Source organism: Podarcis filfolensis (genome assembly GCF_964270895.1).
Source record: "Podarcis filfolensis genome assembly, chromosome: 15".
NCBI classification, from domain to species: domain Eukaryota; kingdom Metazoa; phylum Chordata; class Lepidosauria; order Squamata; family Lacertidae; genus Podarcis; species Podarcis filfolensis.
Window position 1 is genome coordinate 38032130 of NC_139618.1, and position 26887 is coordinate 38059016.

The 26887-nt window shown below is 44.5% G+C and overlaps 1 protein-coding gene across 2 annotated transcripts; it reads right to left on the reverse strand.

Moving 5' to 3' along the window:
• Positions 1-880: 880 nt before the first annotated feature.
• On the reverse strand, positions 881-14345 carry STAR (steroidogenic acute regulatory protein). Of its 2 annotated transcripts, none has more exons than XR_014542133.1 (8): positions 11576-11755; positions 8152-8265; positions 7878-8005; positions 6666-6824; positions 5540-5724; positions 5340-5433; positions 2184-4483; positions 881-2023 (listed from the first exon to the last, which is right to left on the reverse strand). XR_014542133.1 is itself a non-coding variant. In XM_083589063.1 (8 exons), exons 2-8 carry the CDS (start codon positions 11637-11639, stop codon positions 4361-4363), a joined length of 867 nt encoding a protein of 288 aa, XP_083445189.1. In that variant the 5' UTR covers positions 11640-11756; positions 13384-14345; the 3' UTR covers positions 881-4360. The 2 variants fall into 2 exon arrangements, 1 of the variants encoding a protein (XP_083445189.1); XM_083589063.1 differs by adding an exon at positions 13384-14345 and having other exon boundaries at positions 881-4483; positions 11576-11756.
• Positions 14346-26887: the final 12542 nt, after the last annotated feature.

Genomic DNA, 26887 nt, shown 5'->3' on the forward strand with positions numbered 1-26887 from the left:
TTTGTGTTTTTATGTTGTAATTTTATCTTGTGAACCACCCTGAGACCTGCGGGTATAGGGTGGCATATAAATTTAATTAATAATAATAACACAAGCTGTACAGTATGAACTAGCAGATAACGTTTGAGACAGGTTGCTGTAAAACAAGTTTTTTCACTCTGGTACAATATGCACTTTTACAAATGTTTAATTCTCTTCCCTTTTACCACTGAAGTGTCATGGAGATGGAATTCTTTCCTTGCGTTGGGAGATAAGGAGCTGCCTGACACCATGTACTCCCAGTATTGCCCATTCCATAATGCTTCTCCAGGAACTCTGGCATAGGTCTTGCCCATTGCCTTCTTAGCTTACTGTTCTTTTAACCAGAGGGGCAGGTTCGTCCTCTAGAAACTGCTACCCTCCAGGTGCTGTGGACAACAGCTCCCTTCGGCCTGGCCATCGGTCCTGGCGGCTGCGGTGATGTAGTCTAGAACATCTGGAGGGTGGCAGGTTGGGAAAGCGTGCGCTAGGGATGAACCTGCAAAGTGAAAGTCCTCTGCCACTGAGCTTTGGACCCAGATGGTACATTGGCCATCCATGTTCAGAAGCTGCAAGCTGTAGAACAGGGATGAGGAACCTGTGGCTCTTCAGCTGTCATTGGACTCCAGAGCCCACCTTCCATAGCAGTTGTCCATGCTGCCAGGGGCTGATGGGAACTGGAGTCCAATAGCATCTGGTTGGTCACAGATTCCTGTAGCATACAAAATAAAATTCCTTTATCCCTCTCTGTCCTGATTCACTGACTGGGTCATCCCTGAATCAGGGGCAGACCTTTTTCAGTTACATGAGCTTCAAAAGTCTTAATCCTGTAGGCAAAAAAAGAGGGCAGTGACACAGAACATTTTAAATCATACTCAATTTTTATTTTCAGAAGTACATAAACTTTGAGCACAGTTTTCTGCTACTCTTGCTAAATACAATTTTTAACGTCTCAGATCAAAGAAGCTGTTATTCATTTTCACCTGGCATTACTGTCTAAACACACAAAATCTTCTCACTTCACCATCTGCCAGTTTTTGAAAAGATGTTAACTGAGAATGCAAGAGTAAAACAGAACAGGCTTTTCAGGTTTAATATACTTGAATAAATATTAAATAAACATTTTGTCCAACTGCAAACAAGGGAAGAAGATACCTATAGGTGTTTTTAAAAAAAAACAAAACAAAACAGGTTGTTATGAGTAATGGCATATTTAAGGGTTTTGGTAGCTGAAATAATAAAATCTATTGTGAGGCTGGATAATGTGCCAACGCCAAGCCTGAGGTCAGACTTTGGGGATCACAGATTCACAAAGTGAGTTTAGGAGCATACCTATCTTATTTTAAGCCTAACAACAAACAATATGGAATACATATTTGCATTGAAACTAATTTGTTTTTAAAGTAACTCATCAACCAGGGAGAGGCTGCTAGTTACTGAGATTTGTGTTTTTGTGTGTGTTTGTGTGTGTGTGTGTATTTTAACTGCTCGCCTGCTATGGTCCTGAAGAATATAGTAAGCTGCCTTATGCTAAACCACACCCATGGTCCCTCATAGTTCCATATTGTCAACACTGACTGGCAGCGGCTCTCCAGGATTTCAGACAGAAGTCTGAAATTAGATTAGATGTAGAACTATCTGCATGTAAAGCAAATGCTGTCCTACTGAGCTTATTGCTCTTCCCCTAAAACACAAGGGGGTGAATACAGTGCAGTCAACCAAAGCTCGTATATGTGGACAGGGAGGGGGAGAAGGAGGAAAGGCCTTGGCTGGAGAGCCAAGAGACTGGTGGGGAAACAGGGATGCTACAAATGCACTATTTTTATTCAGCAGGGTCTTGCTCCGTGGTAATTGTGGCTTTTAAGCTACAAAGGATGGTTAGCAGTTAGTCACTTGGTTTTAATGCATGGCCTGCTGTTATGGACATCTAAACAAAACAAGCGCCTTGCTAACAAGCCCACTAAGATGAAGCGTGAGTTCAAACTGCATTGATCTACAGTGGTACCTCGGGTTAAGAACTTAGTTCGTTCTGGAGGTCTGTTCTTAACCTGAAACTGTTCTTAACCTGAGGTACCACTTTAGCTAATGGGGCCTCCCGCTGCCGCCATACCACCACTGCACGATTTCTGTTCTCATCCTGAAGCAAAGTTCTTAACCCGAGGTACTATTTCTGGGTTAGCGGAGTCTGTAACCTGAAGTGGCTGTAACGCAAGGTACCACTGTACTTGCGTGTTGGACATAGGTTACAGCCAGCATTGTTTGGCTCATGCCCATGTCCCATCCTTGGAGATACTTTGCCCTGCTGTTCCTGGTTGCTGGTGCTGCCTTTTTCCCTGTGAGAAAGCAGCAACCTCTGTAGGCCTTGTTCTGGTGCAGAAGGGCCTTCCAGAGGGGGGCGGGGGGAGACACATGGGGAGAGGCAGTAGCGACACTGGAGAAAGTAGCTGTACTCAGGGTGGGGGCCACATGCAGAGACGGGGAGAACATCTTGCACCAGGTTTCCCTGGAAACCTGGAACAAGCACTGGCTCTTTTCTGATCCAATGTACAAAGGCTTTCCAGTAGGCTGTCACTATGGGCACAAAACTTAAGAGAGAGTTAGGAACATAGGCAGCTAAGATGGAGATCCGACTCCACTGGTGGCAGGATCATGCCTCTGAATGCCAGCTTCTGGGAAATGCAAGTATGGAGAGTGCTTTTGTGCTGAGCTCCTGCTTGCGGGCTTCCCAGGGGCATCTGGCTTGCCACCATGCCAGCAGGATCCTAGACCTAGATGGGTCTTTGGCTGCTCCAGGAAGGCTTTCCTTACGCCCTTCCATTGCACAGTAAGGCGGATAACTTGTCCAACTAGCCTAGCCTTTCCTCTCGCTGGCAGCGCTTCTCTGAGATCTTGGGCAGCGGTCTTCCATGTCACCTGCTCCCTGAGCCTTTCTCGTTTAGTTGGCAGGTCCAGGGACAGTGCAGGAGGCCTTCTGCATGCAAGGCAGCAGCTCTGCCACCCAGCTGAGGTTCCCTCAACCAGTCCGTTCAGCAGAGGCCAGCTGAGTGTAAAATAGGAGGTGTTGCATAAACACAGATTCACGAACTGGCCCAAGCAGACTGATTCTAAATCAGGCATGGAGAAGCAGTGCAGTGGGTAGAGCGCTGCCAGATTAGGCTGCAGACACCCTGCTTCAAATCTCATGCAGTTCTGAGATGCTCTGGTTGACCTTGGGCCAACTGCTACCTTTTGGGGTTTCTCCAGGCTGTTACTGTTTTGTAGGAGGGATTCAAGTGCATACCTGGAAATTTAGGCTTGTTCCAATGAAGTGGATTAAATGAGGATGAATGCTGACTGTCACCACCCCATAAGCAAGTCTAGAGGAATCCTTGGTAAACTTTGTGCCCTTACTCAAGCCTAGCCCACCATTATTAGGAGTGGGGAAATGGGGGGAACATGCATAAATGCACTAAATTAAAATATAGATGGCACTAAATTCTACTGGTTTTTTAAAAAAGTAAGATCATAGCTTAAGTTGTTCTGTGAGCTCAATTAACTTGGCTCTGTTTTCGGGGTATTTCAGATACACCTTCCAAAAGGAAACCTCTTTAACAAACCCGGGGCTGCAAAATGTAGTCGTGCACTTTGTCATCAAAGGATCAGTGAAGCACCTAGGATGAATTTTTCTGCTGTTCAATCCTTTGAACTTGGGGGGGGGGGGGTGCAACCTTCAGCCCATCTGCCTAATTTCAAAAGATTTCTGAAAGCAATCATTTTGAACCTCTGAGAAGAGTGATTTGTCCCTCCCCTTGCAAGCTTAAGAGAGAGATCACAGCTACGCCATATCACAGCTACTTTAATACTCAAGGAGAATCCTGGGAGCTGTAGTTGGTCAAGGGTGGTGGGAAGTCAAGTTCTGTGAGATCAGCACCCTTAATCAAGCACAGTTCCCAGGATTCTTTGGGGGAAGCCATGAATGAAAACGGCGTAAGTGCTTCAATGTATGGTGTGGATGTGAGAAAAGAGAGGGGGATGAAATGAAGGAGGGAGACAAAGGTGTGACCTACTCTGCCTTTTGGCTCTGGCAATGACCACTGCTGAAATGTGACCCACAACAAACCACCTCTGAGCACAAGAACCACCAAGAAGATTTCCCACTCTTGCTTTGGGGAGAGGTTAAAAAAAGCTGCCTCAGAGGAGCAGGCAGGAAGCTTGTTCTATTGGCAGGAAAGATGGATGTCCCTGTACCCATTTTCTGGAGCAGAAGCCTCAGCTGCCAGGGGTAGAGCCTTGAGCGAGTGGTCCATGAGCCAGGGAAGGGATTCATCAGCCACAAGGAGTGTGTTGCGTGTGTGCGGCCACTTCAACAGTGCACGGCCTGCTGCATGGAGGCAGAATTGCTGCTCAAATGGTTGCGCAGATGCTTAGCGAAATCCACCTGGGTTTGAGAGAGGACTTGGTTGATGAGGGACTTGGGCAGCCATCCCTGGGGGAGAAGGGGAGGGGGGGAAAGAGCAACATCATTATGTGTTCAACTTAAAGGGTTAATTCTGTGAAGGTCTCCCTGCTATGCACAAGGTCTGGAGTAATAAAAAAGAGGCAAAACCTCTCTGCTCATCCCCCCACCCCACCCCGCCCTCAGTTCTCCTCAGTAAAGTGGTATCAGGATTTATTTTTCTTTCTGGACTCTGCGGGCTCAGCCCCTTTTACACTTGTTCTGCTTCTCCTTCTGCTTGTCTGCACTTCCTAGGCATGGGTCCGAGAGGTTTTCCCATGGTTTGCCATAAGCATCAATCCACAGGAAGCCCAATTCAGCAGCAAATAGCGGGTTTTCGCAGGAAAAGTGGCTGGGCAAACGAAAATCCTCTCGGAACCAGGCCTAGAAAGCACAGATGAGCAGAAGTGCAGACGAGCCCTCAGAGCAGTTTTACAGTCTATCCCTCTTCCCAGGGAACTTTGGGAACTCTCAGCACCCCTAACAAACTACAGCTCCCAGGATTCATTGGAGGAAGCCAGGACTGTTAAAGTGGTATCATTGTGCTTTAAATGTATGCAGCCGCAATTCATCTTATCATCAAATGATGGAGAGTGGTAGGGGGGAAATGCAGGAGGAACCCTTGGCACAGCGCTATGTATCATCTTGCACAGTTCATCTAACTAAAAAATGCCCTCTTAAGAGCCCCAGAAAGTGGATCCCTCTTAGTGACACCTGAGACGACTCCCTGCAGAGATGCATGCACAGCTGTTTATGAAAGTTGCACCACCCAAATCATGGCAAGAGGATGATCTCTGGCAAAACCAATGGATGCAGTGATTTAGCTCAGTCCACCGTGTGCCTGTACCTTGAGGTCGATGCTGAGAAGCCAGGTTAACTTGGTCTGGGAGGGGTCACCAAGGAGAGGCCGAAGAACCATACACGTGGGGCCATTCTCAGCTCTATGGGAGGACAGGAGAGCATCATGTTAGCATATTACACAAAAAATGGAGTACCCCCCCAAATTCAATCAAGGAGAAAGTAATCGAGAGGGGGACGACTCTTTACCTAATAACCCCTTTCTGTTCAGGCATCGCTGCATAGGTGGTGGACATGCCAGCCAGGACACAGGTTGAGCCTCTCCTCTTGGAACAACGGACACTCACAAAGTCTCGGGGCCCAACTATGTTGCCAGGGGTTGGGGCTGCAGTTTCATGAGTGATCATTGTGTCGTTGCCGATCTTCTGCAAGATCTGGAGAAAGATCGCCAATGAAAACAAAGGGTTGTCATTTTTCATATAGGGATACTTACTGCACCTCCTTGCTGGTAGCTGATGCTATGGCCGACAAATTCCTTTCCTGCCTCACTTTTGGAAGGAGCGCAGTGCTGATTACTTTGGGGAAGGGAGAGACAAGAGGGAGAAGGAGACTCCCTTTGTTCCTAACACATGATCGGTGCTACCAACATGGGCAGGATGCACACAGTGTAAAGGTCACCAGCCACAGCTGGGTGCGTAATAGTGGCCCAAAAGATGTAGCGATGGCATCAACTTGGATGGCTTTAAAAGCAGTTTTGATAAATTCATGGAAGATAAGGCTTTTAAGGCTACTAGCCATGATAGCTAGCTTCTGCTTCCAGTGAGAATAATGAGGGGGCCCTTCTTCTGTCCTTTGAAGCAGGGAGCAGGAGGGAGCCAATTTCCCTACTGCTGGCCTATGAGCCCTAAAGGCCTACGAGCCATACAATTGGGATTCCCCACAAATACCATAATGCACCCATGTCTGCATGATTACAGATCTGAGACGCTTAACACAAGACTCTAAAACTGGCCAGCAGAGCTGCCCAAACACCTCATTAATGCTCATGTTTTACAGGTGTAGAACAGTGAGATCAAGACATTGGTTAGCCATGCTCAGATTTGTTTTAAAGACTTGAGATTTTAATTTGTTGTCGTTGCACCGCAAGGAGCAAGCAACGCTTGGTGATTTACTGTGAATCATCCAGGGATCTTTCAGTAGATCCCAATCTTTCTTCAGACCATCACTGCTCTACAATATCCTTTTTCTACTAATAGCTACCCAAAAAATCACTGATCAGGCAAAGCAATGTGCTTTACAACTTCTTGGAGAGTTGAAAGCATAAGCCATTGGCACAGTCTCCTTTCGCCAAGAATGCATTTCTCTGTGTGTTTACCTTGACTTCTTTGACATTCGGGTTCCAGTCTCCCATCTGCTCCATCCTTTCCACTAACTCGCTATAGACGCAGTCCAGGGGTTTATCAACCACCACCTCTAGTCGGAATACTTTCCCCACATCTGGGAGTACTTTGCTCAGGACTTTGTCACCATTGTCCTACAGAAAAAAGCAGAAGGGGGTCTAAATTGTTAGCATCGCTGGCTTGCATAACCCAAAGCATGAGAGCTAAGCCCATTATTAGGTAGTATGTTGCATCCAGCCCAATTCCCAGGTGATAACCTCTCAACAGGGCTTTTCCAATGTGCTCTGTATGGTGCTGGCCTTGAAGCTACGACTGGCCCAGAATGTGCTAGCCAGGGGGGTGGCTAATGTTAGAAAAGGGCCATAGCTCAGAGGTAGAGCACATGCTTTGCAGGCAAAAGGTCCCAAGTTCAAGCTCTAGGTAAGGCTTGTCTGAAATCCTGGAGAGCTACCACCAGTTGGTGTGTGGACCAGGGATGGGGAACTCTGATGTCCTGCAGACGTTGGACTCCAACTCCCATCAGCCCCAGCCAGCAGGACCAATAGTCAGGAGTGATGGGAGCTGAAGTCAAGAAGCATCTGGAGCACACCATGTTTGACTATGCCTGAATCAATGGATTAGGGTCTATAAAAGTTGCATCAGTAGGACCACAATATTTGCTCCTTTTTTTAGGGTGGAAAGATGGAGGTGGGGTGGAAGAGTGAGCAGCATGAAGAAAATTAGGCCCATTTCGATGCAAAATAATGATTTACCACTAGAAGGACCAACTGCAATAAGCCATGGGTTTGCATGACATGCTTTTTTTTCTTTTACACTTGTGAGAAGATCAGAAGGATCCCTTTCCAGCTTTATATTAACCACAGTTCCTCCTAACATCCAAACTCAGAGAACCATGGAAAGATAAGAAGGGAAGTCATTGATATCTTAAGGATGTGAAATATGTATTTGAAATTGTAAAACAGAAAAATTAATAAAAATTATTTTAAAAAAGAAAATAAAAGATACCTTGGTTTGTGAATTTGAATTTGAATTGTGAATTTGAAATATATTGACCCTAACTAAAATTCAGCTCTCCATCTGAAGGCTGCAAAGTTGGCGACCCCAACTGACATCTTCCCTGATCCTTTCCAAGCAAAGTAGAAGGGAACGCCAAACAATGACCCCCATGAACAATGCAACATGCCTACCATCACTGTTTCTGTTTTCCAGCCCTCCTGCTCTCCAAGAATTTTAAGTGATTTCTGAAGTGCCTCATCTCCTTGCTTGATGTAGGACATCTCCATTTCATTGAAGAGATTCTCTTCCAGTCTAGAACCTGTTGGAGGTTGGAGCAGGTTTTAATTTTATTTATTTTTTATTAAAAAAAAGAAAGCTTGTATTTTCAATGCCACCAAAAATTCAGCAGCCCCAAAATGCAAGGATAAAACATGCCCAACAAGAGCCGTGCCTCGTTATACTTACTTAGCAAAGAGCTCCTTCTGCGCACATTATTGATCCACTTGCTGGGACCAGGCCTGGTAACTGCAAATTTATTCAGCTCCTGGACAATTGCAGCAGCTGCTTGTCTCTTCAAGCCTGAGGAGAGGAAAGCATAAGAGTGGTATTAAAAGCCATATCTGAACCCGTAGAAGCAGGCCCTTTGAGGTCCAGAGAGGCCTGGGATACTTCCAGCTTTCGATGTTCCTAACCATCATTAAAAAACAACAACACAGACTACACAGAAAAATAAAGCACCCAAAAGCGTGAGCTGATCTGAGAGGACATGTTCAACACAGTCTACTCTTGTGGCACCAGAGCCAATATATTTTTATTAATATTTATTAATATTTTAAACTATTTAGTGTGACAAGATTTGGTCAGTTAATACACAGAGAGAGAAATATTTTACTAAGTCTAATCCCTTACTTGCTTAAATCTGCAGCTGTAAACTGAGGGCTGTAAATTGAACTGATACACACACAGTAAAAACAAGTTGTGAAACTTATCAGATGCCGAAAAATTAACTAGTGTACAGATTTGAGCCCTTTGAATTTGACTGCCCTTCCACCCACCTCAATTAGTCCTGAAGAGAATGACTGCCAATGGTTCTTCACGCAACCCTCCTCCCCCGAACCCACCTGCACCTCCGGCTGTTAAAAAAACCCTAAAACTAAATCAGCAGTGACAGCCTGTGTCAGGAGTCCTGTTTGCATTTTATTTTTTAAAACAGTTCTTGACTCCCCAGATGTTGTTGCACTACAAATCCCACCACCCCCAGCCAGCTTAGCCCGTGGTCAGCTCAGGGATGATGGTAGTTGTAGTCTGACAACATCTGGGGACCCAAGATTGTTTTAAACGCTGCTTGAACATTTCTCCATTTCCAAGTTCCTTTGTTGCCTTCTTAGCTTAAGAGGGGAATCCAGGCAGCCTTCTGGATTTGCGGGTACAGTAGAAACACTACTCTGCTGATTTTACTACAAAGCTGCTGAACTGATTTCTCCTCTGCTCCATTTGAATGAGAACACTGTACAAATTCTGGTAAAGGCATGTTTACATGGTAAATTATGTGCCTCTGTATCTCTTGCTTATTTCTTCAAAGAAAACACTTAAAGTGACTTTAATTTATCAGAGTTGTGCAAGAAATCAGGATGCATTACAAACATGCACACAGATTTATGACTATAAAGGCTTTTAGAAGCAAGGAACCATCATATGAAAACTGACTCCATTGACCCCCTAGAAAAACCTTAAAGAGCGTGAACAAAATTTGTGTCAATATAAACCAGCGGTGGGGAACCTGTTGCCCTCCAGGTGTTTGTTCTTTCTTCCTCACCACTGATATTTAATTGCTAAGAATGCAGAAAATATACATTACCACCACCACATTTATACCAAAAGCCATTTTTAAAATTTCCTGACCCTTTTTTTTCTTCTCATGTGAGCCAATGCTATCTATCAAAAGCTGCTTTTCAGAACTGTATAGGTATTTTAGGAACTAAATATCTGCAAGATCAAACAGAGGAAATCTATTTTCTTTCGCCTGAAAACACCTAGTCCTGAAAAGCGCAGAACCCCTTCAAGTCTCAATGAAGCAATGGCCCTCCAGGTGTTAATTGACTAAAGTTCCATCATCCATGAGCATTTCCCATCCTTTTCAAATATTTTATTTATGATTTTCAGTTTTATACATGTAAATAATTTTACAGTCATTTTAACATTTCAAAACTTGACTTCCTTCCCCCTCTTTCTGCGGTTCCTTAATTTTTAAAAAAATATTTCCTGCATATCCAAATTGACTTAATTTGCTCATTTATTCATCTCCTTTAAATATATACTCTTACAGAACTGCAGGTTATTACAATAATCCTGCCAATGTTCTTATCTGTTTACAGTTTGTAAATATTCAATAAACCATTTCCATTCTTTTATAAAAAGATTGTTATCGTGATTTCTTATTTTTTCGGTTAAGTTTCACCATTTCTGCATATTTCATAAGTTTTTGTATCCATTCTTCTTTTGCTGGGACTTTCTTCCATTTTGGGGCAAGTAACATTATTGCCATTGTAGTCGCATACACGAATAAATATCTTTCCCCATAATTCCCAAAAGGAATGAGCGTTCTGGCTGGGGCGATGAGAGTTGGAGTCCAGCATTTAGAAGACATCAGGTTCTCCAACCCTGATTTAAACTCTCTACAGCTGGGGAGTGGAAAGTATGCCCTAGTTACATTCATAACCCCCTTAGCTGAGATATTTTAACTGGACACGGAAGCTGTGACCTTCTGCACGCTACAGCTAAAACCAGTAGAAGCTGACCATTTTTTTTCAAGGAAATGGAGTACAGTATTTTCTCACCATCCTCAGCCTGCCCTTGGCCAATCTCTACCTGCCTGCTTTTCCTCCTCAAAACCAGTCCAAGGGTTTGCATGGCCTCTGTAGTCTCCCAGTGGAACTCAGCAGGGAGGTAACTGGAGACACAACTAGAATTCCTTGCTTTGCTTGTCACTGGCTCTGGCTCTCCCTGCTGGTGGTTTCCCTGCTTTCCGCCTTACTTGTCTCAATGGGCAGCAGCCACCACTAGATTCCCCTAAACTACAAAATGTAAGCTTTCCATTTCTGCATGCCATAGACAGATGCATCTAAGGGCATGGCTGAGTTATTTAAAGGCACATAACACACATTTACATGAAATGCACATAGGCTAATGCACAAACATCAATGCCACTGGTAAATAAAGAGATCTCCGTAGCTAGGGTCAACATTACAGTGCACCCTCCCACTATAAGCAGAGTCCCCCGCCCCAAAAGAAAAGTTCTAAAAAGAGGGAAAGGGCAAAAATCCGGGAGCTCACTGCAAAAGACCCCAAGCTTCCCAAGCTAGCCATTCACAACATGTCAAGCAGCCATAAAACGAGAAACATCCATGATAACTTTTTATTCAATACAAAAAAATTGCTCTTTTAAAGATCTTTATACTTATACATCAATATTTCACCCACTGAATCCCAGAAGATGGCTTGTTAATAAAGGTTGAAAAGCAACACAAGGAATGAAAAAGCTAATAGCTGCAGCTGTTCAGACTGGAACTGCAGCACCAGGGGAGAGTAGCCGTTCATCATTTCCTTGATTTAAATTCTGTTTGTGCCACAGTAAGAACATACAGAAACAACTTTTAAATCTGGAAAACAGCAGGAAGGCAAAGGGTTCAGCCCCTGCACAATGGATGTGATCTGAATAGACCCCAAACACACACCAATAGTTGCTATTACCTTTAAAAGAAACTGTAGAAGATTCATCTGATCACATTTACACTGTGTACCCACTTTAAGTCATGTTTGAAGCACATTCTTTCCCTCAAAAAGATTCTGATTCTGAAGATGATAATAATGTTGTGTGGTTTGTACTCACCCATTGTGCTGTGCAGGTGTCTGTAGGAAATGCCGGCACACAGCTTGAAAGTCGCAGGCAGCATCACAGAAGTCTGAAAGAGTTGCGGAGGATCCTGGCTTCCCTGTGTCTCTGAGCGCCTCTGCTGCTGTTTTGCTGGTGTCTCCTCTCCCCTCCGCTCTTAAATAGCCCGTGAAGGATGCTGGTTTGTCAGCAGAGAGATAAGAAAAGACATCACTTAAGCAGGCTGGCTGACACCAAGGCCAAACCCATCGCCTCATGAGCTTGCGGTGGGGGCAAGCAGGTGGGAGGCGTGGATCTCGCAAGAGGGCAGAGGGCAGGCTGCACAATCCCCAAACCCTTTAAGCTAGTTTTCCTGCATTGAAGGTTGCCAGATGCCTTCCTGGCAGAGTTGCCATGCTTTTCAAGCGGCTCCACGAACAAGCCAATTACAGCAGCCAAAAGTTTTTCCTTTCTCTTTACTGTCTCAGTATCTTGAGCAAACTTTTTCAGCAGGGGGCCGGTCCACTGTCCCTCAGACCTTGTGGGGGGCCAGACTATATTTGGGGGGGGGTGAACGAATTCCTATGCCCCACCAATAACCCAGAGATGCATTTTAAATAAAAGCACACGTTCTATTCATGTAAAAACACGCTGATTCCTGGACCGTCCGTGGGCTGGATTTAGAAGGAGATTGGGCCGCATCGGGCCTCCGGGCCTTAGTTTGCCTACTCCTGATCTTGAGCTTCTCAGGCAAGCGGGCAGACACAGTGCCCAAAGCAAAGCTGGCATCAGAAACAGCAGTAGGGACTGGTGCCCATTGGGACAGGTAAGGCAGAAAGCAAGGAGACCGAGTGCAGTTGGAGCCAACATCAAGTGCAGACGGGACAGAGCAAGCCTTCAACAGGCAGATCCCCAACCAATGCAGCCTTTGTCCCCATCCTTCTCGCTGCTGAGCAAAACAATAGGACAATTCCCTGGACTACTTGTAAGTAAGAAGGCAAGCAAGTTGAAGCAACTGAGGTAGCATCCCATTCCAACAGCAGGTTAAATACTTCTGCTGGAAGTACTGAAGCAGAGACTCTGGGCTTATCCACACTAACCTTTTGCCCCTCTCTTTCCAGGCACAGACCTGCGCTTTAAAGTATCTGATGGCTTTAATTCTTTATTTTTATTTTGCCCTGGAGCTTTCCCCATGAAAACCTGCCCTTTAGAGCTCAATCAGAGCAAATGGCCATTCAGTTTTTCTATGGATTGCCATTTGCTCTGATTCAGCTTTAAAGAGTGGGTTTTCACAGGGATGCACTCTGACATAAAGCTTTAGAGCTTGGACTGTGCCTGGAAAGAGTGAGGGAAGGTAAGTGTGGATAAGGCCTCAGCTGGCCACCTGTCAAGGAAGTGGCGGCAAACGTACATAGGAGGCTGCCTTTTACTGAGTCAGACCACTGGGTCCATCTTGGCAGTGTCTCCACTGACTGGCAGCTCCACCTCTACACAAGGAATTGATCCTGGGACCTTCTGCATGCAAGGCAGGTGCTCTTTTGCTAGAGGACCCCAAGTTATTATTAATAATATTATAATAATTTATTATTTATAACCCGCCCATCTGGCTGGGTTTCCCCAGCCACTCTGGACGGCACCCAACAGATTAAAAACAGAGTAAAACATCAAACATTAAAAACTTCCCTAAACAGGGCTGCCTTCAGATGTCTTCTAAAAGTCAGATAGTTGTTTATTTCCTTGACATCTGATGGGAGGGCATTCCACAGGGTGGGCGCCACCACCGAGAAGCCCCTGTGCCTGCTTCCCTTCAGTCTCTAAGATTCTACCTGTGGTGTCATGGATGGAGTGTTGAAGGTTGAGTGGGTGAGGCCCAGAGTTCAAATCCCTGCACAGCCATGAAATCCACTGGGTTTTACATGGTCAACAGAGGCTTGGGTCCAAATAACATGAGATGCTAAGGATACGAAGCACATTTTCCCCTTCAGAGAATTCTAGCTGCTGTTGTTCACTGTGGGCTGCTGGGAATTGTACCTCTGTGAGGGATAAACTGCAGAACCTAGAATTCTTTGAGGGAGGGGAATGTCATTTGAATGTGCTTTAAAGGTATTCTTCTTCTTTGGCGATCACTCGTAGCCGAGTAAGATTGTCTTCCATAAACACGGTTTTAACAATGAGTCCGTAGGTGACTGTGGAGGCCAATTCTGGATCCACACGTGCTTCCACAGTGGGGACATTGGTTTCCTGGCGGGAGTTGATCACGGTGTGGATTTGCCAAGCGTGCCTTCCTCTTAGCACGTTTCTCCCTTGTGTCCTGAGTTTGAGTGTCTTCAGCCTTTGGTAAAGGCTGTTCTCCAATTGGAATGCCCACAGGCCAGTGTTTCCCAGTTGTCAGTGTTTATACTACATTTTATTAGATTTGCCTTGAGACAGTCTGTAAACCTCTTTTGTTGACCACCAGCATTACGCTTTCCATTTTTAAGTTCAGAATAGAGTTGTTGCTTTGGAAGGCATTCGCACAACATGACCAGTCCAACGAAGTTGATGTTGAAGAATCATTGCTTCGACACTGGTGATCTTTGCTTCTTCCAGTACACTGATATTAGTTCGCCTGCCTTCCCAAGTGATGTGTAAAAATTTCTGGAGACACCGTTGATGGAATCTTTCGAGGATTCCATATATTTAAAGGCATAGTGTATACACAGCTTGTATGTGTCACTTGGAAAACTGGTTTTTTCTAAAAAGATTAATAGCGGTCATGGGGCCTCCCCTTCTCTGTGTTTCTGACAATAGTTCATACTCCTGATGGGATCGGCACCTCTCCCCACCCCACCAGGCCTAACAGCTGCTTGGGGGGCTGTCCCTGAGTGCTCGTGTTATGAGAGAGGGGAAAGAGCTTTTCTCTGCTGTAAGAAGCTGAGCCAATTTTTGTTGCATAACATTCAGCCAAGGGCACTGCCACAGGCTGAGAGGTGCTCCAGCTGGGGCTCCAGCTCAAACTGCAACATCAGAGCACCCGAGCTGTGCAGAGCCCCAGTTTATGGCAGGAAGGGGACAATAGAGAGGTCTTAACATGGGGGGGGGCAACCTGGTGCCCTGCAGATGTTGCTGGAATACAAATCCCATCAGCACCAGACAGCATGGCCAGTGGTCCAGGATGATGGGAGCTGTAGTCCAGCCATACCTGGAGGCCACAGGATCCCCACTGCTGTCTTAACCAGTAGGACAGAATAGAGCATTCTTGCTCAAGGGGAAGAGCTTGTCACTATTTTTATTGCAGTTATTTATATACTTCCGAGAGTCATTTGTTTTTGTTTTCTAAAGCTGCTTGTCAACTATATAATTTACAAAGTGGTTTGCACGATCCAAAACAAAAGGACAATGTGATGGTGACTGTTGCATGATACATCATTAGAACTGCTGCGCCCATGAATAAGGGTTTGTTTTGGCCCCAAAAACTTCCATTGTGTTCCAGTAGTGACACGTTATAGTCATACAAGCAATGCAAGGCAGATGGAAGGGGGAATAGAATTACACCACAGTCCTATATGTGAAGTGAGTCCTACTGAGTTCAGTGGTGCTTACTCCCAGGTAAGTGGGTATAAGATTATAGCCTTAAACTTGGTGCAGTAAGAAGATAGGAAGCTGCCTTGTTCTGAGCCAGACAGTTGGTCCAGCCACCTCAGTATTGTCTACACTGACTGGTAGCGGCTCTCCATGTTTTCAGGCAAGGTTCTGCTCTAGTCCTACTTGGAGACACAAGGGATTGAACCTGGGACCTTCTGCATTCAAGGCAGGTCCTCTACCACTGAGCTATGGTGCCATTAGGGCAAGACTTTGGGGCAGACATCCAGAGATCCACTCAGCAGAATGACCAGAAGGGCCCTCAAACAAAGCAGAGTTGACCGGACACATTTTGCATTTAACCACATTGGGAGCCTTTTTTTGCGAGGAGTTTCTGCAACATGTCATTGATGCAACAACATTGCATTAGTTGCCCATCCACAAATTGTTTAGTTGTGCTGCAATGCTCCCCCATGGTCATTGCACAACTGCCTCTGGAGGAGCTCTTTTGCACTACAGTGCAACAAAAGCAGGACAAAAAGCCCTAACTTGGACCATTTGGGGTATAAACAACTATAGTGTTTCAGAGGGAAGTTAACTGACTGGAAATGAAGCAGTATGTCTTCCCTTAAACTTTTGCAAGTGCAATCATGTTAAATATAGGATTGCAAATAGCCTCCTTCATTCCATCATGAGCACAAATCATCATGAATGCACCATAAAAGGACATCTTGAGAGTCCCATTACCATCCAAAGAGGGAAGGGGGTCCATAAGACCATCATTTCACAGTGGCATATTCAGTCTGTGCAATCAAAGTTGATCCATGCAGTCTTGTGCAGCAAACCTTATTTCTTCTGTCTCAAAAGCCCCTTCCTTTTTTGCAGCAAGGAAAGTGACGGGAAAATGCACTGGAAAGTGTGGAATAACAACTGCTTGATGCAACGTTGTATAACCTTTCCGCAAACAATTCAGTATGAATGCTGAATAAATAGCCAGTGTTGTTTAATTGGTCCACAAACTTTATGCCATCACATCAGGATGAATTCTCAATCAAACAGATCAGCTGGAAGCAAACTGGCTGCCCCTATGTCTTGAGGTGCTTTCTTGTTTGTCATGCTACAAACTTTTCAATGGCTTGTATGGGTGATGCTATGATGCACACACTCTTCCTTGTGTTGTTTTGCTTTTTCAAAGTAAATCTCTGCCCACAAAGAGGATAGAGTGGCAAATGTGTCAGATACATTGCACCAGCTTGTTATAATGTTCCCATTTGCTTTTGTTTTGGTACATAAGCAGCTGGTACAATTGTGCAATTTGTGTTTGTGTAATGTTATGTCTTTAGCTTCTTCTAGGCTCCCTCCCCAACCCTCAGCACAGGAGTTTTCAACTCTGGGACAGAAGAACCCAGATCAGTCACAACCTGATCTAAAATGGCTCACACCCAGAGCATCTTAAACTTCCAGGTCAGTCTTGGTCTGTCAAGGTGTCCAATATGGCCTGCAAGGCCATTTCCCCAAACCACACCCACCTGTCAATCAGCTGGTGTCACGGGGTGACCTTAGCCGATGGTCGAGGTCCAATCCTGCTGGATGCTGTTTTGCCAGTGCCTTTCCTGCAGAGAACATGCTGGTGAAGCAGACCCGACCCTGGCGAGTCAACGATTGACAGGTACGTTGATGCCTACTTCTTAGTCACCTGACATCATCATGACACCAGATAATTTTAGTAAAAAAAACATTGCTTATGGAACGATTGTTTCCATGCTAAATTTTAGCTGGCCAGTTCTCTAGATATCTCTGTGTGTGCTGCAGGTGGGGTGGGGGCAGTGGATCACAAAGCAACAACATGCCAAATGGGAGGAGAACCTCATCCTCCTTTTCTGCTTTGAATCCCACACGTGCACAAAATATCTGTGAAACGAGTGGGATTATCTCCCCACAACAGGCAAGCGAGATGCTGAAAGGGAGAAGATAACAGTCAAGGCTGAGTTGACATTTCGCAGATGAGTTACAGCAGAAGGGATGCTCTCTCCAAAGAGCCAATGAACCAACAGCTGCTTCCTTTGACGTCAGCTTTCATGCGCTTTTGCTGGGAGCATGACCTTCCAGGTCTCTGTCCCAAGAACTCTGAGAGTTGCCTAAGGCCAGCAGCTCCGTTTTCTCTGCAAAGTCAGAAAGCTGCCAGATGGGGGGATATGGTCTTCTTATGCAATTCCATTATTAATTTCCCAAATTATTTTATCCCTTTAATTATTACTGTCCTGCTCCCATTTTGGTGGTGCAGACTTATCCTATTCCACTTTCCTATCAGCCTACCATGTGTGTTACTGGAAGAAATGCGTGTTCTCTTCTGCGTTGTGATGCTTTTGAAGGCTGCATTGAGCTTGCTAGATGTATCCCCATCTGGAGGTACCGCTTATTACTAGAGCAAGATGGGTGGCTTAATACCTGGCCCACCTCCAGACTGTCAGTATGGCATTTTGCAGGAAGGATTCAAGCACATGCCATAACTTTTGTTGTTGTTTAGTCATTTAGTCGTGTCGGACTCTCTGTGACCCCATGGACCAGAGCACACCAGGCACTCCTGTCTTCCACTGCCTCCCGCAATTTGGTCAAACTCATGCTGGTAGCTTCGAGAACACTGTCCAGCCATTTCGTCCTCTGTCGTCCCCTTCTCCTTGTGCCCTCAATATTGCCCAACATCAGGGTCTTTTCCAGGGACTCTTCTCTTCTCATGAGGTGGCCAAAGTATTGGAGCCTCAGCTTCAGGATCTGTCCTTCCAGTGAGCACTCAGTGCTGATTTCCTTCAGAATGGATAGGTTTGATCTTCTTGCAGTCCATGGGACTCTCAAGAGTCTCCTCCAGCACCATAATTCAAAAGCATCAATTCTTCAGTGATCAGCCTTCTTTATCAGCCATAACTTTGCATTTAAAGTGGAACAAAGTGCTCTATTGCCCTGGAGCATCTTTTTATTTTTAATGGACATTTGTGGTTAGGAAAGTGATACAAAAATGCACTGAGAAGCATGTGATGAACAAAGGATTAATTGGGAAGATGTGCAAATACCACACAAGCAAATCATGATGAACGCTCCTGTCATGATCCAATCTGTAGGCCAACCGTTTCCCACTCCTGCTTGGTCATGTTCACTTATGCAATATGAAGTGCAGTCAAAGTTTTCTGGACTGAGCTGTGATGGTTGTTTTGGTGACTGGGCAATCCTGTATGTTGGGTAGAGGGCTATTTTGGTCCCATTGACCTCTGCGATTTCCGTGAATTTTAACAATCTATTGGTGTAAAGCACAACAAAGATAATTACAAAATTGTATTATTTGCGAACGATATCCTTTTATTTATTACAAAACCAGAAGATACAATTCCAAAAATTATGGAGAAAATAAAAACCTTTGGCAGAATATTGGGATATTCCATAAATTGGACAAAATCAGAGATTTTACCAATAGGGCCAAGGGCTACATTGTATAGAAATCATCAATTTCGGGTGTGCAAAGACTTTATTAAATACTTGGGTATAATGATTTCATCAGATATAGACCAAATTGTAAAATTAAATTTGAATCAAATTATAAATGATATTTCTTTTGATATTGAAAGGTGGGGACCTCTAAACCTGTGCCTGTGGGGTACAAAGCCACCAAAAATATCACTACATAAAATGCAACTTCCAACTAGGAAGGTGGCTTTGGGCTCCCAAATCTGGAATCATATCACCAGGCCTACCTGCTGAGTAAGACTAATTATTGGAAAACGAGCAGGAATCCCAATTGGGCTACTCTTGAGTATAGTTTCTTTGAACCTCTTGTAGGGTGGACTAAACTCGGCTCCATTTTTATGAAATATGCTATTATCCTGGAGACTATTAAAGCATCTATAAAAACTTGCATGAATATAATTCATAAATAATAATATATAAATAATAATTCATATTTATTTATTCATAAATAAATATGAATATAAATAATAAGGATGACCCCATCAGCATGAGAAATTAACAATATGGGCCAACCCAAAATTAAAAATTGGAAATCAAGTAATAATTTGGCAAAATTGGATGAAAAAATGTATTTTGACATTGAATCAATTAATTGATGAAAATTTGTGGAATATAAGACTTTGCAAGTAAAGTACGGATTAACCAGTGAAACACAATGGCAATACATCCAATTGAAAAATATGTTGGAAAGGCAGTTTGGCCCTGGCACTATAGCAGCATCGAAAACACCCAAGCTGCTACAAGATTTAATCTCTGCAACAAAAACAAAAAACTCTACATTTACACTATATAAAACCCTACTCAACAGGAAGAAATACAATTTAGAATATGATAGACAAAAATGGAGTGAAGAGTTAGGAGTACAGATAACAAATGATATATGGGAGTCAAGTATAAAATCAACAGAAATAGCCTCTATGGATCTAAGACTAAGACTTATTCAACAGAAAATAATATTCAGAGTCTACTGGACTCCAGCAAAACTATCCCAGAAGAAAATAACAAGTGCAGACAATTGCTGGAGATGTGGGAGTAAAAATGCAAACTTAATACATATGTTGATTAACTGCCCGATGATAAGATCATTTTGGTGCAAGGTGAGGATATTTATAGCAAGAGTAATAAAAAGAAATTGTTATTTAGGGGAACTGAATTTAATTCTAAATTATATTCCGGAAACGTGGGAAATTTCAAGGGGTCAAAAAAAATGGATGCACTGTGCTATATTAGAAGAAGAAAAAGCTTGTTTTGATGAATTGGTGGAATGCGTAACTTTGGTGGGATCAGGCCTGACATTTTAACAATGGAGAGGGAAGGAAGACCTCTGGGTAGAAAGGGCTCCAGCTCCCACCAAGGAAGTCTGAATCCTGGCACTTATGATTGCAGGTACAGCAGACTTTTCCATTCCTACATCTCAAGGTGGGAAATGCAGAATTTGCCCTAGAATGGTGGCATTGTTTTAGCTGCACATCACTATTTGCTCAAACTTTAGGAGACGTCCATATGATACTGTGCCTAAGTATCTAACAGTTATCTTTTGTCTTTGTTTCTCTCCAGTGTGCCTTCAATTGCCAGCCTTGCCTGTACCAAAGCCAAAATACAATCCCAGGCACATTATGGCTCCTTTCCTGTATGGCTGCTGTGTGGGTATCCTGTGTGCAAATAGGTGACTTTGTCTTGGCTCTTGTTGGCTATATTATGTGCATCTGTTCCACAGCCAATATTGAATGGAGAGTGTGGCAGGTTGACAACATCATGGGCTGCAACAACCCTGGCATTGTAGGTATTGGAATCTGGGGCGCCTGTTCTGTGCACAGAATTATTATTAAAAAAATAAGCATTATATGCACAGCATTAAATGATGAGGAGTCCCTACCCTCTGAAATAATCATTGTCCAGGACTTGATGCCATTAGCCTCCATTACTAATGCGGTGACCGTTTTTGTATGGCCTTTGCACTCTATAACATCTTCAAGCCTGGAAAACACAATGATTTAATCTTTACCTTCTTTTCCATTGGAGCCATCATGGACTTAGCAACAGGAACATTTGTACTTATTTCCATTTATTGAAATCTGTATTCTATACTGGCAAACAAAGGAAACTTCCTGAAGTTTTGGGAGAGCCTTTCATCCCAAAGGACCATCATGTTGGAATTTCTATTTATGGTGGGGTTTATTGCTGCAGCTTCACAGCTCTTAAGTTGAACCAGGACACAAATACTATGTTAATGTTATTGGGCAAAATTTTGGCCACAACTTTATTGATTACAGAATGTGAGTGGTATTGGCTTAGGCATTGAACGGACCCGACTATATCTGATTCCTGCCCATTGCGCAGGGTGTCCTGTAAGGGTAAACCACCAGAAGGGGGAGTCCCGTTGATGCAGACCAACTTGAGCTCCCCCAGGGGTTCCCAGCGGGGTCATGTCATGGCCCTAGCCTTGCCCCCGGCTTCGAACAAGATCCACACCCCCAGATTCCTTTAACGGAATACGCTTAAGCTTGGAGGGGCAGGTGATGGCCACACCTCCCCTCCCCCATCACAAGGTCAAACAACGCCTAACCGCAAACCCTTTAAAAAGTTGTGATGATTGCTACGAGGTAGGCGAAAACCAAATGGCCCATGCCAGTTTTGCCACGTGGAAAAATTCCTACCAGGCCCCTCAACGGCAGGCAACCAAGGTCCATAGCAAGGCCAATGAAGAAAACCTTCAAAATAGGGAGGGAGGGCTGGAGATTGAGGAAGCGAGCCAAGAGGAAGCCCTCCAGCTCGCGCCTCCATTTAAATGGGTCCCAGCGGATTGGCTGGCTGGTCACTGATGCAGCCAGAATCCCCCGGGCGAAGCGGGACTTCGACCCCCACACCTGGAGGAGAGTGGGTGGCCGCGCAGTCCACTGCAATTCCTCCACATGGTGAAGAGGAGCGGACTTCTAGGTGACAAATACTTTTGGGAAATCAGTGAAATAGACACTTCCAAGGAAAAAAATTTTCACCCACCCTGGGAATTGTAGTTCTGGGAAGGGAGCAGGGCTCTCCTACCAATTCTCAGCACCCTTAGCAAACTACAGTTCCCAGGATTCCTTGGGGAAGTCATACCTGTTTAAAGTGGTATGATACTGCTTTACATGTATAATGCAGATGTGGTCTTAGTGCTTGTAAGGGTGCTGTCTAGTGTTCTGTGCACCTCGCTCAATAAACATTCTCCCAACATGTGTGTTCGCGCGCGCGCGCGCACACACACACCTTCTTTTTTATATCATTCCTAATATATGTAACAAATCAGGAGGGAGGGAGAAGACAGCAGTGCTGGAGCCTTCTGTGACGAGGGTGTGAAAGACAGGGCCATGGCGGAATAATCTGATGTCACACTCACATGTTTGCAGCAAGTTCAGTCATCTAATACATCATTACACAGTGTCCAAAATTGCTTTCCTTTGGAACCCCTTTTTTCATGTGACCTCCCCTTTGACTCATACCGTTACTCATTTTCAACAAGCTTTCAATGTTTGTCAATACAAAAGATATTCCCCCGTGGGTAAGAAATGGAGTTTTTACATTACAAGCAGGAAAAGATATATGCCGGGGGTGTGTGTGTTATGTTAGGTGTGACATCGTTGTTGTTGTGTATGGGGAAGACTCCATTCGAATAACAGGCGGCCTACGAAGAGTAAAGACCATCAGATAGGAGCTGTTGCTGGAACCAGGATGAATTTGGCCTGACTTAGCAAGGGAGATCCTGTTTCCTTATTTCTAAATGAGGAAAGGTTTTATTCCCCACACTTTGAATCTTAAGATTGCCATCTCTTAGGGACAGAGGCTGTTAAACATGCAGAAATCTCCATATGAAAGTTGCCCCCTCTTTTGCACTTGGCTCATTTTGTCCTGTAAGGAAAGTCTAACAGTGGAGGCCTGGTCATGTGGGCGCAGGGGGCCCCACCCAGCGCAGTCTGCCCTCAGCCAGCCCCCGCCTGCCTGTCTTCCTTCTTACTACCAGAACCAGGAGTGGAGGAGTCAAGGTCTCAGCCTTGACCTTAGAGAACCCAGCAGGGAGAAGGGCAGGTTCTGGCTCTCAATGGCTCTGCCTCTCTCTTATTGATGGTCTCCCTGCCTTTCGCGCCACCAGCCCAGCTGTCACTGCCTAGGGAGTCTCAGTCCATTTTAAACAAAGTGTGTTCTCCTTCATGGAGAGCACATGTGCGGTGGGGTCCAACAAGACACCCCCACTAGGTTACTGGGTGGAACCATTTGGATGGCCATGACTGTGATTTGGCCAAGTTGGGGAGATTTTGATGTTGCCATTTAGAGGGTTGGCCCGAAGGTTATATATTCTTGGCATGCAGCTCTTTCGGCCTCTTTTGCTGCATGCATCAGATCGCCTGCCCACCCTCCCTAATTTAGGGCTGTTGCATTTGGCATTGCTATGCCTGTCATGGGGTCGTCTGCTTTTGGGGCAGGGGCCTGGTAGGAATTTTGTCCATTTTGCAGATTGGCTGGTGCCATCTGGTTTTTGCCTACTGCGTAGCAAATTGTCTCAACTTGTTAGGCATTGGTTAAAACTTGGTTGGTGGAGGGGTAAGGGTTGGCTGTTCCTGCCCCTCCAAGTCTGCTGCTGCAAGGTTATTCCATTAAAGGAATCCAGGGGCTCACCATGCTTTTGTCCATATCCCTGGCAAGGGGCTAGGGCCATGCAAGCCCCTGGGAGCATGCGGGGAGGGGTGACAGTATAGTGCCCAGCCCCATTCTCTCCCCAATATTGTTTTCCCTTACTGGCTTTCGCTGGAATCCGGAAGTCAGTTCTGTCCTGGGGTTGGGAACAGATAGTCGTAACCAATGCCTAAGCAACCACTCACATTATGTATTTTAATAAAGTTGTGGCCAAAATTATGCCAAAAACCTTAAACAAAAATTTCTGTGTGAATTGTGATTTATTTAGGGGGGTGGCTTGGGGACCTCAACACGCAACAGCATCCTGTTCGAATGTACCATTCAGCGGAAGAAAGCAAAGGTGCTGCACGGTGGCCCAGGATGCTTACCTACTTGCTGGGGTGGCCACGTGTTCTGCATTTGCGAGGACAGATAACACCTGTTTTTTTTGGGGGGGGGGGAATCCATAAGGGGAGGGCAGGGGTCTTGATGTCCCCCATCAACAGTACCTGGATGACAGACTGAGCACACTCGGTCACAGTCTTTGCCACTCTGTTGAGATGTATTTGTTTGCTAATTATTTTAAAATATGCACACACATACAAATTAGCATACAGTATGCTTGTTTCGTGAAAATTCCTTCCTTTTTGTGAGGTGAAGGTGGCTGCTCTGTTTCTTGCAGAATATAGGATGTCACCCACCTGGGGTGAAAAAGGAATGTTATTTCCACTGAATCTGAGAAAGGAAAGAAGCTATGCATATTTTATAAACATTAAAAAAAACCCTGACAATGTGCTCTTATTCATGCATAAGGAATACAGGAATCTGTCTGGTTACCAAGTCAAACAGTTTGCCTGCCTAACCCGATATTGTCAGCACTGACTGGTGGTGTCCCATCACCCAGGGTCTCAAGCAGAGGGTCTTTTCCCTTAACCCGGTCCTTTTGAGACCAGAGATGCTGGAAACTGGACCTGGGGCCTTCTACATGCCTAGCACCTTTCTCGAACTCCCCCCTCTGGGTGAATCATATGTGCTTGAAAGCACACAACCGGCCTCTCAAAGCACAAAGGATGTTGCATCAAAAAACTAAATAATCTCCTTTCCTCTCACCACAGATAATTCCCTGCCAAACGTTTGAGGGAGCAAATGCGTTTGGCTGCACAGAGGAGGATAAAAGGTTTTTAACAAGCAGATAAGAAAGCAGCCATTCTATCTGCCAGTTGCACAAGCACATCGCAGGAGAGGCCCACGGCGGATGGAGCTTCTTACACTATCAGCTCCTTAACTGCGAAAGCTGCAACGCTGGATTCAGCCTTCTGGAAGAGAACAAAAAGAATGTACAGTCATCACAAAATGCCCCCAGATTGTCCACTTGTGGAAAGATGCAAGCTTGGATCTTTCCCTGATAAGGACAATTCCTTCCCTTCCCTTATATTTGCCTATGTGGGGATGCCTTGATAAAATTGCACAACTGTGAATTGCTAGAGCTGTCCTCCTTCAGAACAGAGTTCCCTCCTTAGTGCCTCTACACTGGGCCAGGGGGCACATCTGGAATTGAGAAAGCACCATGGGTGCCAGTCACAAAATGGCCCCGGTGGGTGTGTGGCATCACACAAAATGGCTGCCTAACAGCTAAACATCTAACACAGCAAATTTGGCGAGAAACATGATTAAAAGTAAAATTACCAAACATCTGGAAGAACAAAACTTCCTGTAGAAAAACCATCAAGGCTAATGACTTGGGGCCCAAGTATTTGAAGGAGCGCTTTAAATGTATGGTGCAAATGGGGACAAAGTCAGAAGGGCCTTCTCTGTTGCCCAAACAACCTTCAAATCCAGCAAAACAGCACAAAGGAAAGTTTGAGATTTCCCAATAGGCCTGGTCAGGGTAATTTGTCTTGACTGAGGAGGCAGCCAAGGCTGAGATGCCTCAGAAAAGCTGGATGGCAGGAAACTTCTTTTTGCATCCTCTCCCCTGCCCCCACCCCCAACTCATCATAGCAGAGCCGATCACTACGGGATAACAGACCTGGAAAGTATGTTAGGGACATCGCTTTTTAAGATGTATCTACCTGGGGCTTGCCAACACCGCCTTCCCTCCAAACCCTTGGCCAACCAACCTCCCCCTACCTAGGGCTGCCATACATCTGGGGAGACCCGTACAGGTCCTCTTTTGGGGGGCCAACATGCCCATTTGGGGGTTGGGCTTGGGCAGCTCGGGCAACTCTGCATGCCACAGCTGCTGCCAGCCCATTTTATCCTCCCTGCAACCTCATTAGGTGGGCTACACTGAATGATAATCACTGGCCCAGTGAGTTCCATGGTTGAATGGGGGCCACAGCAACTCTACAAATCTGTTACTGGTGTTGACAGCTGTTAGGAGATCTTTACTCAGTGGTACCTTGTTTTACAAACTGAATCCGTTCCGGAAGTCTGTTCTTAAACTGAAACTGTTCTTAAACCAAGGCATGCTTTCCCTATTGAGGCCTCCCGCCGCTGGTGCCCTTCCACTGTTCGGCTTCTGTTCTTAGACCGAGGTAAAGTTCGCAAACCAGAACACTACTTCCGGTTTTGCAGAGTTCATAAACCAAATAGTTCATAAACAGGGCTGTTCTTAAACCGAGGTACCACTGCCACAGGTATGAAATTTACGGCATGTAATGCCCTAAGAGAGAATATTATGAAAATGATATATAGGTGGTACATAACCCCAGTCAAGCTCGCAAAAATATATCACTCGCCCGATAATAAATGTTGGAAATGTAAGGATGTTGAAGGTACATTCTTTCACCTTTGGTGGACGTGCCCAAAGATTAAGGCCTTCTGGGAAATGATTTATAATGAAATGAAAAAGATATTTAAGTATACTTTCCTGAAAAAACCAGAGGCTTTTCTCTTGGGTATAGTCGGCCATTTGGTGCCAAAGAAGGACAGAACTTTTTTTATGTATGCTACAACGGCAGCAAGAATACTTATAGCAAAGCACTGGAAGACTCAAGATTTACCCACTCTGGAAGAATGGCAGATGAAGTTGATTGACTGTATGGGACTGACAGAAATGACCGGCAGAATCCGCGACCAGGGAGAAAAGTCAGCAGAAGAAGATTGGAAGAAATTTAAGGAATATCTACAGAAATATTATAAAATTAATGAACTTTGAAAAGATGTTGGTTTGAACTTTGGTGGTCTCTAGCTGTTATGATAAAGATAACGGGGATTATAATTGTTTTTGTTATCAAATTAAAAAAAAAAAAGTTGAGTGGAAAATAAGGTGATACTCTAAAAGGAATGTTAAGAGATTAGGATTTGCTGAATTAACAAATTGAACTAGAGAACAAGAAGGGGAGGTATGAGGAAGTCAAAGAAATATGTGACTGAAAAACTGTTATTGAAACTGAATTGTTTTTTAATATTTTTCTTTTTCTTTTTTCTTTTTGTGTTTATATAAAATTGGAAAATCTAATAAATATTCATTTAAAAATATTTATAAGTATCAGAAACTGTATGTGTTTTTTCTATTTTTCTGTTTAGTTTCGAATATGCTTTTTTGTGTTGTTTTTATTTTGTTTATTTTTTGTTTTTGTTTGTTGTGTGTTTTTCGAAAAT

Excerpts from the sequence above, each read along its gene's own strand:
- STAR (XM_083589063.1), bottom strand. The coding sequence starts at position 11,639 with ATGCTGCCTGCGACTTTCAAGCTGTGTGCCGGCATTTCCTACAGACAC. Across the intron at positions 6,825-7,877 it reads GGAAAACAGAAACAGTGATG|GACAATGGTGACAAAGTCCT; the intron begins GTAGGCATGTTG and ends TTTTTTCTGTAG. Across the intron at positions 5,725-6,665 it reads CGAATGTCAAAGAAGTCAAG|ATCTTGCAGAAGATCGGCAA; the intron begins GTAAACACACAG and ends ATCTTTCTCCAG.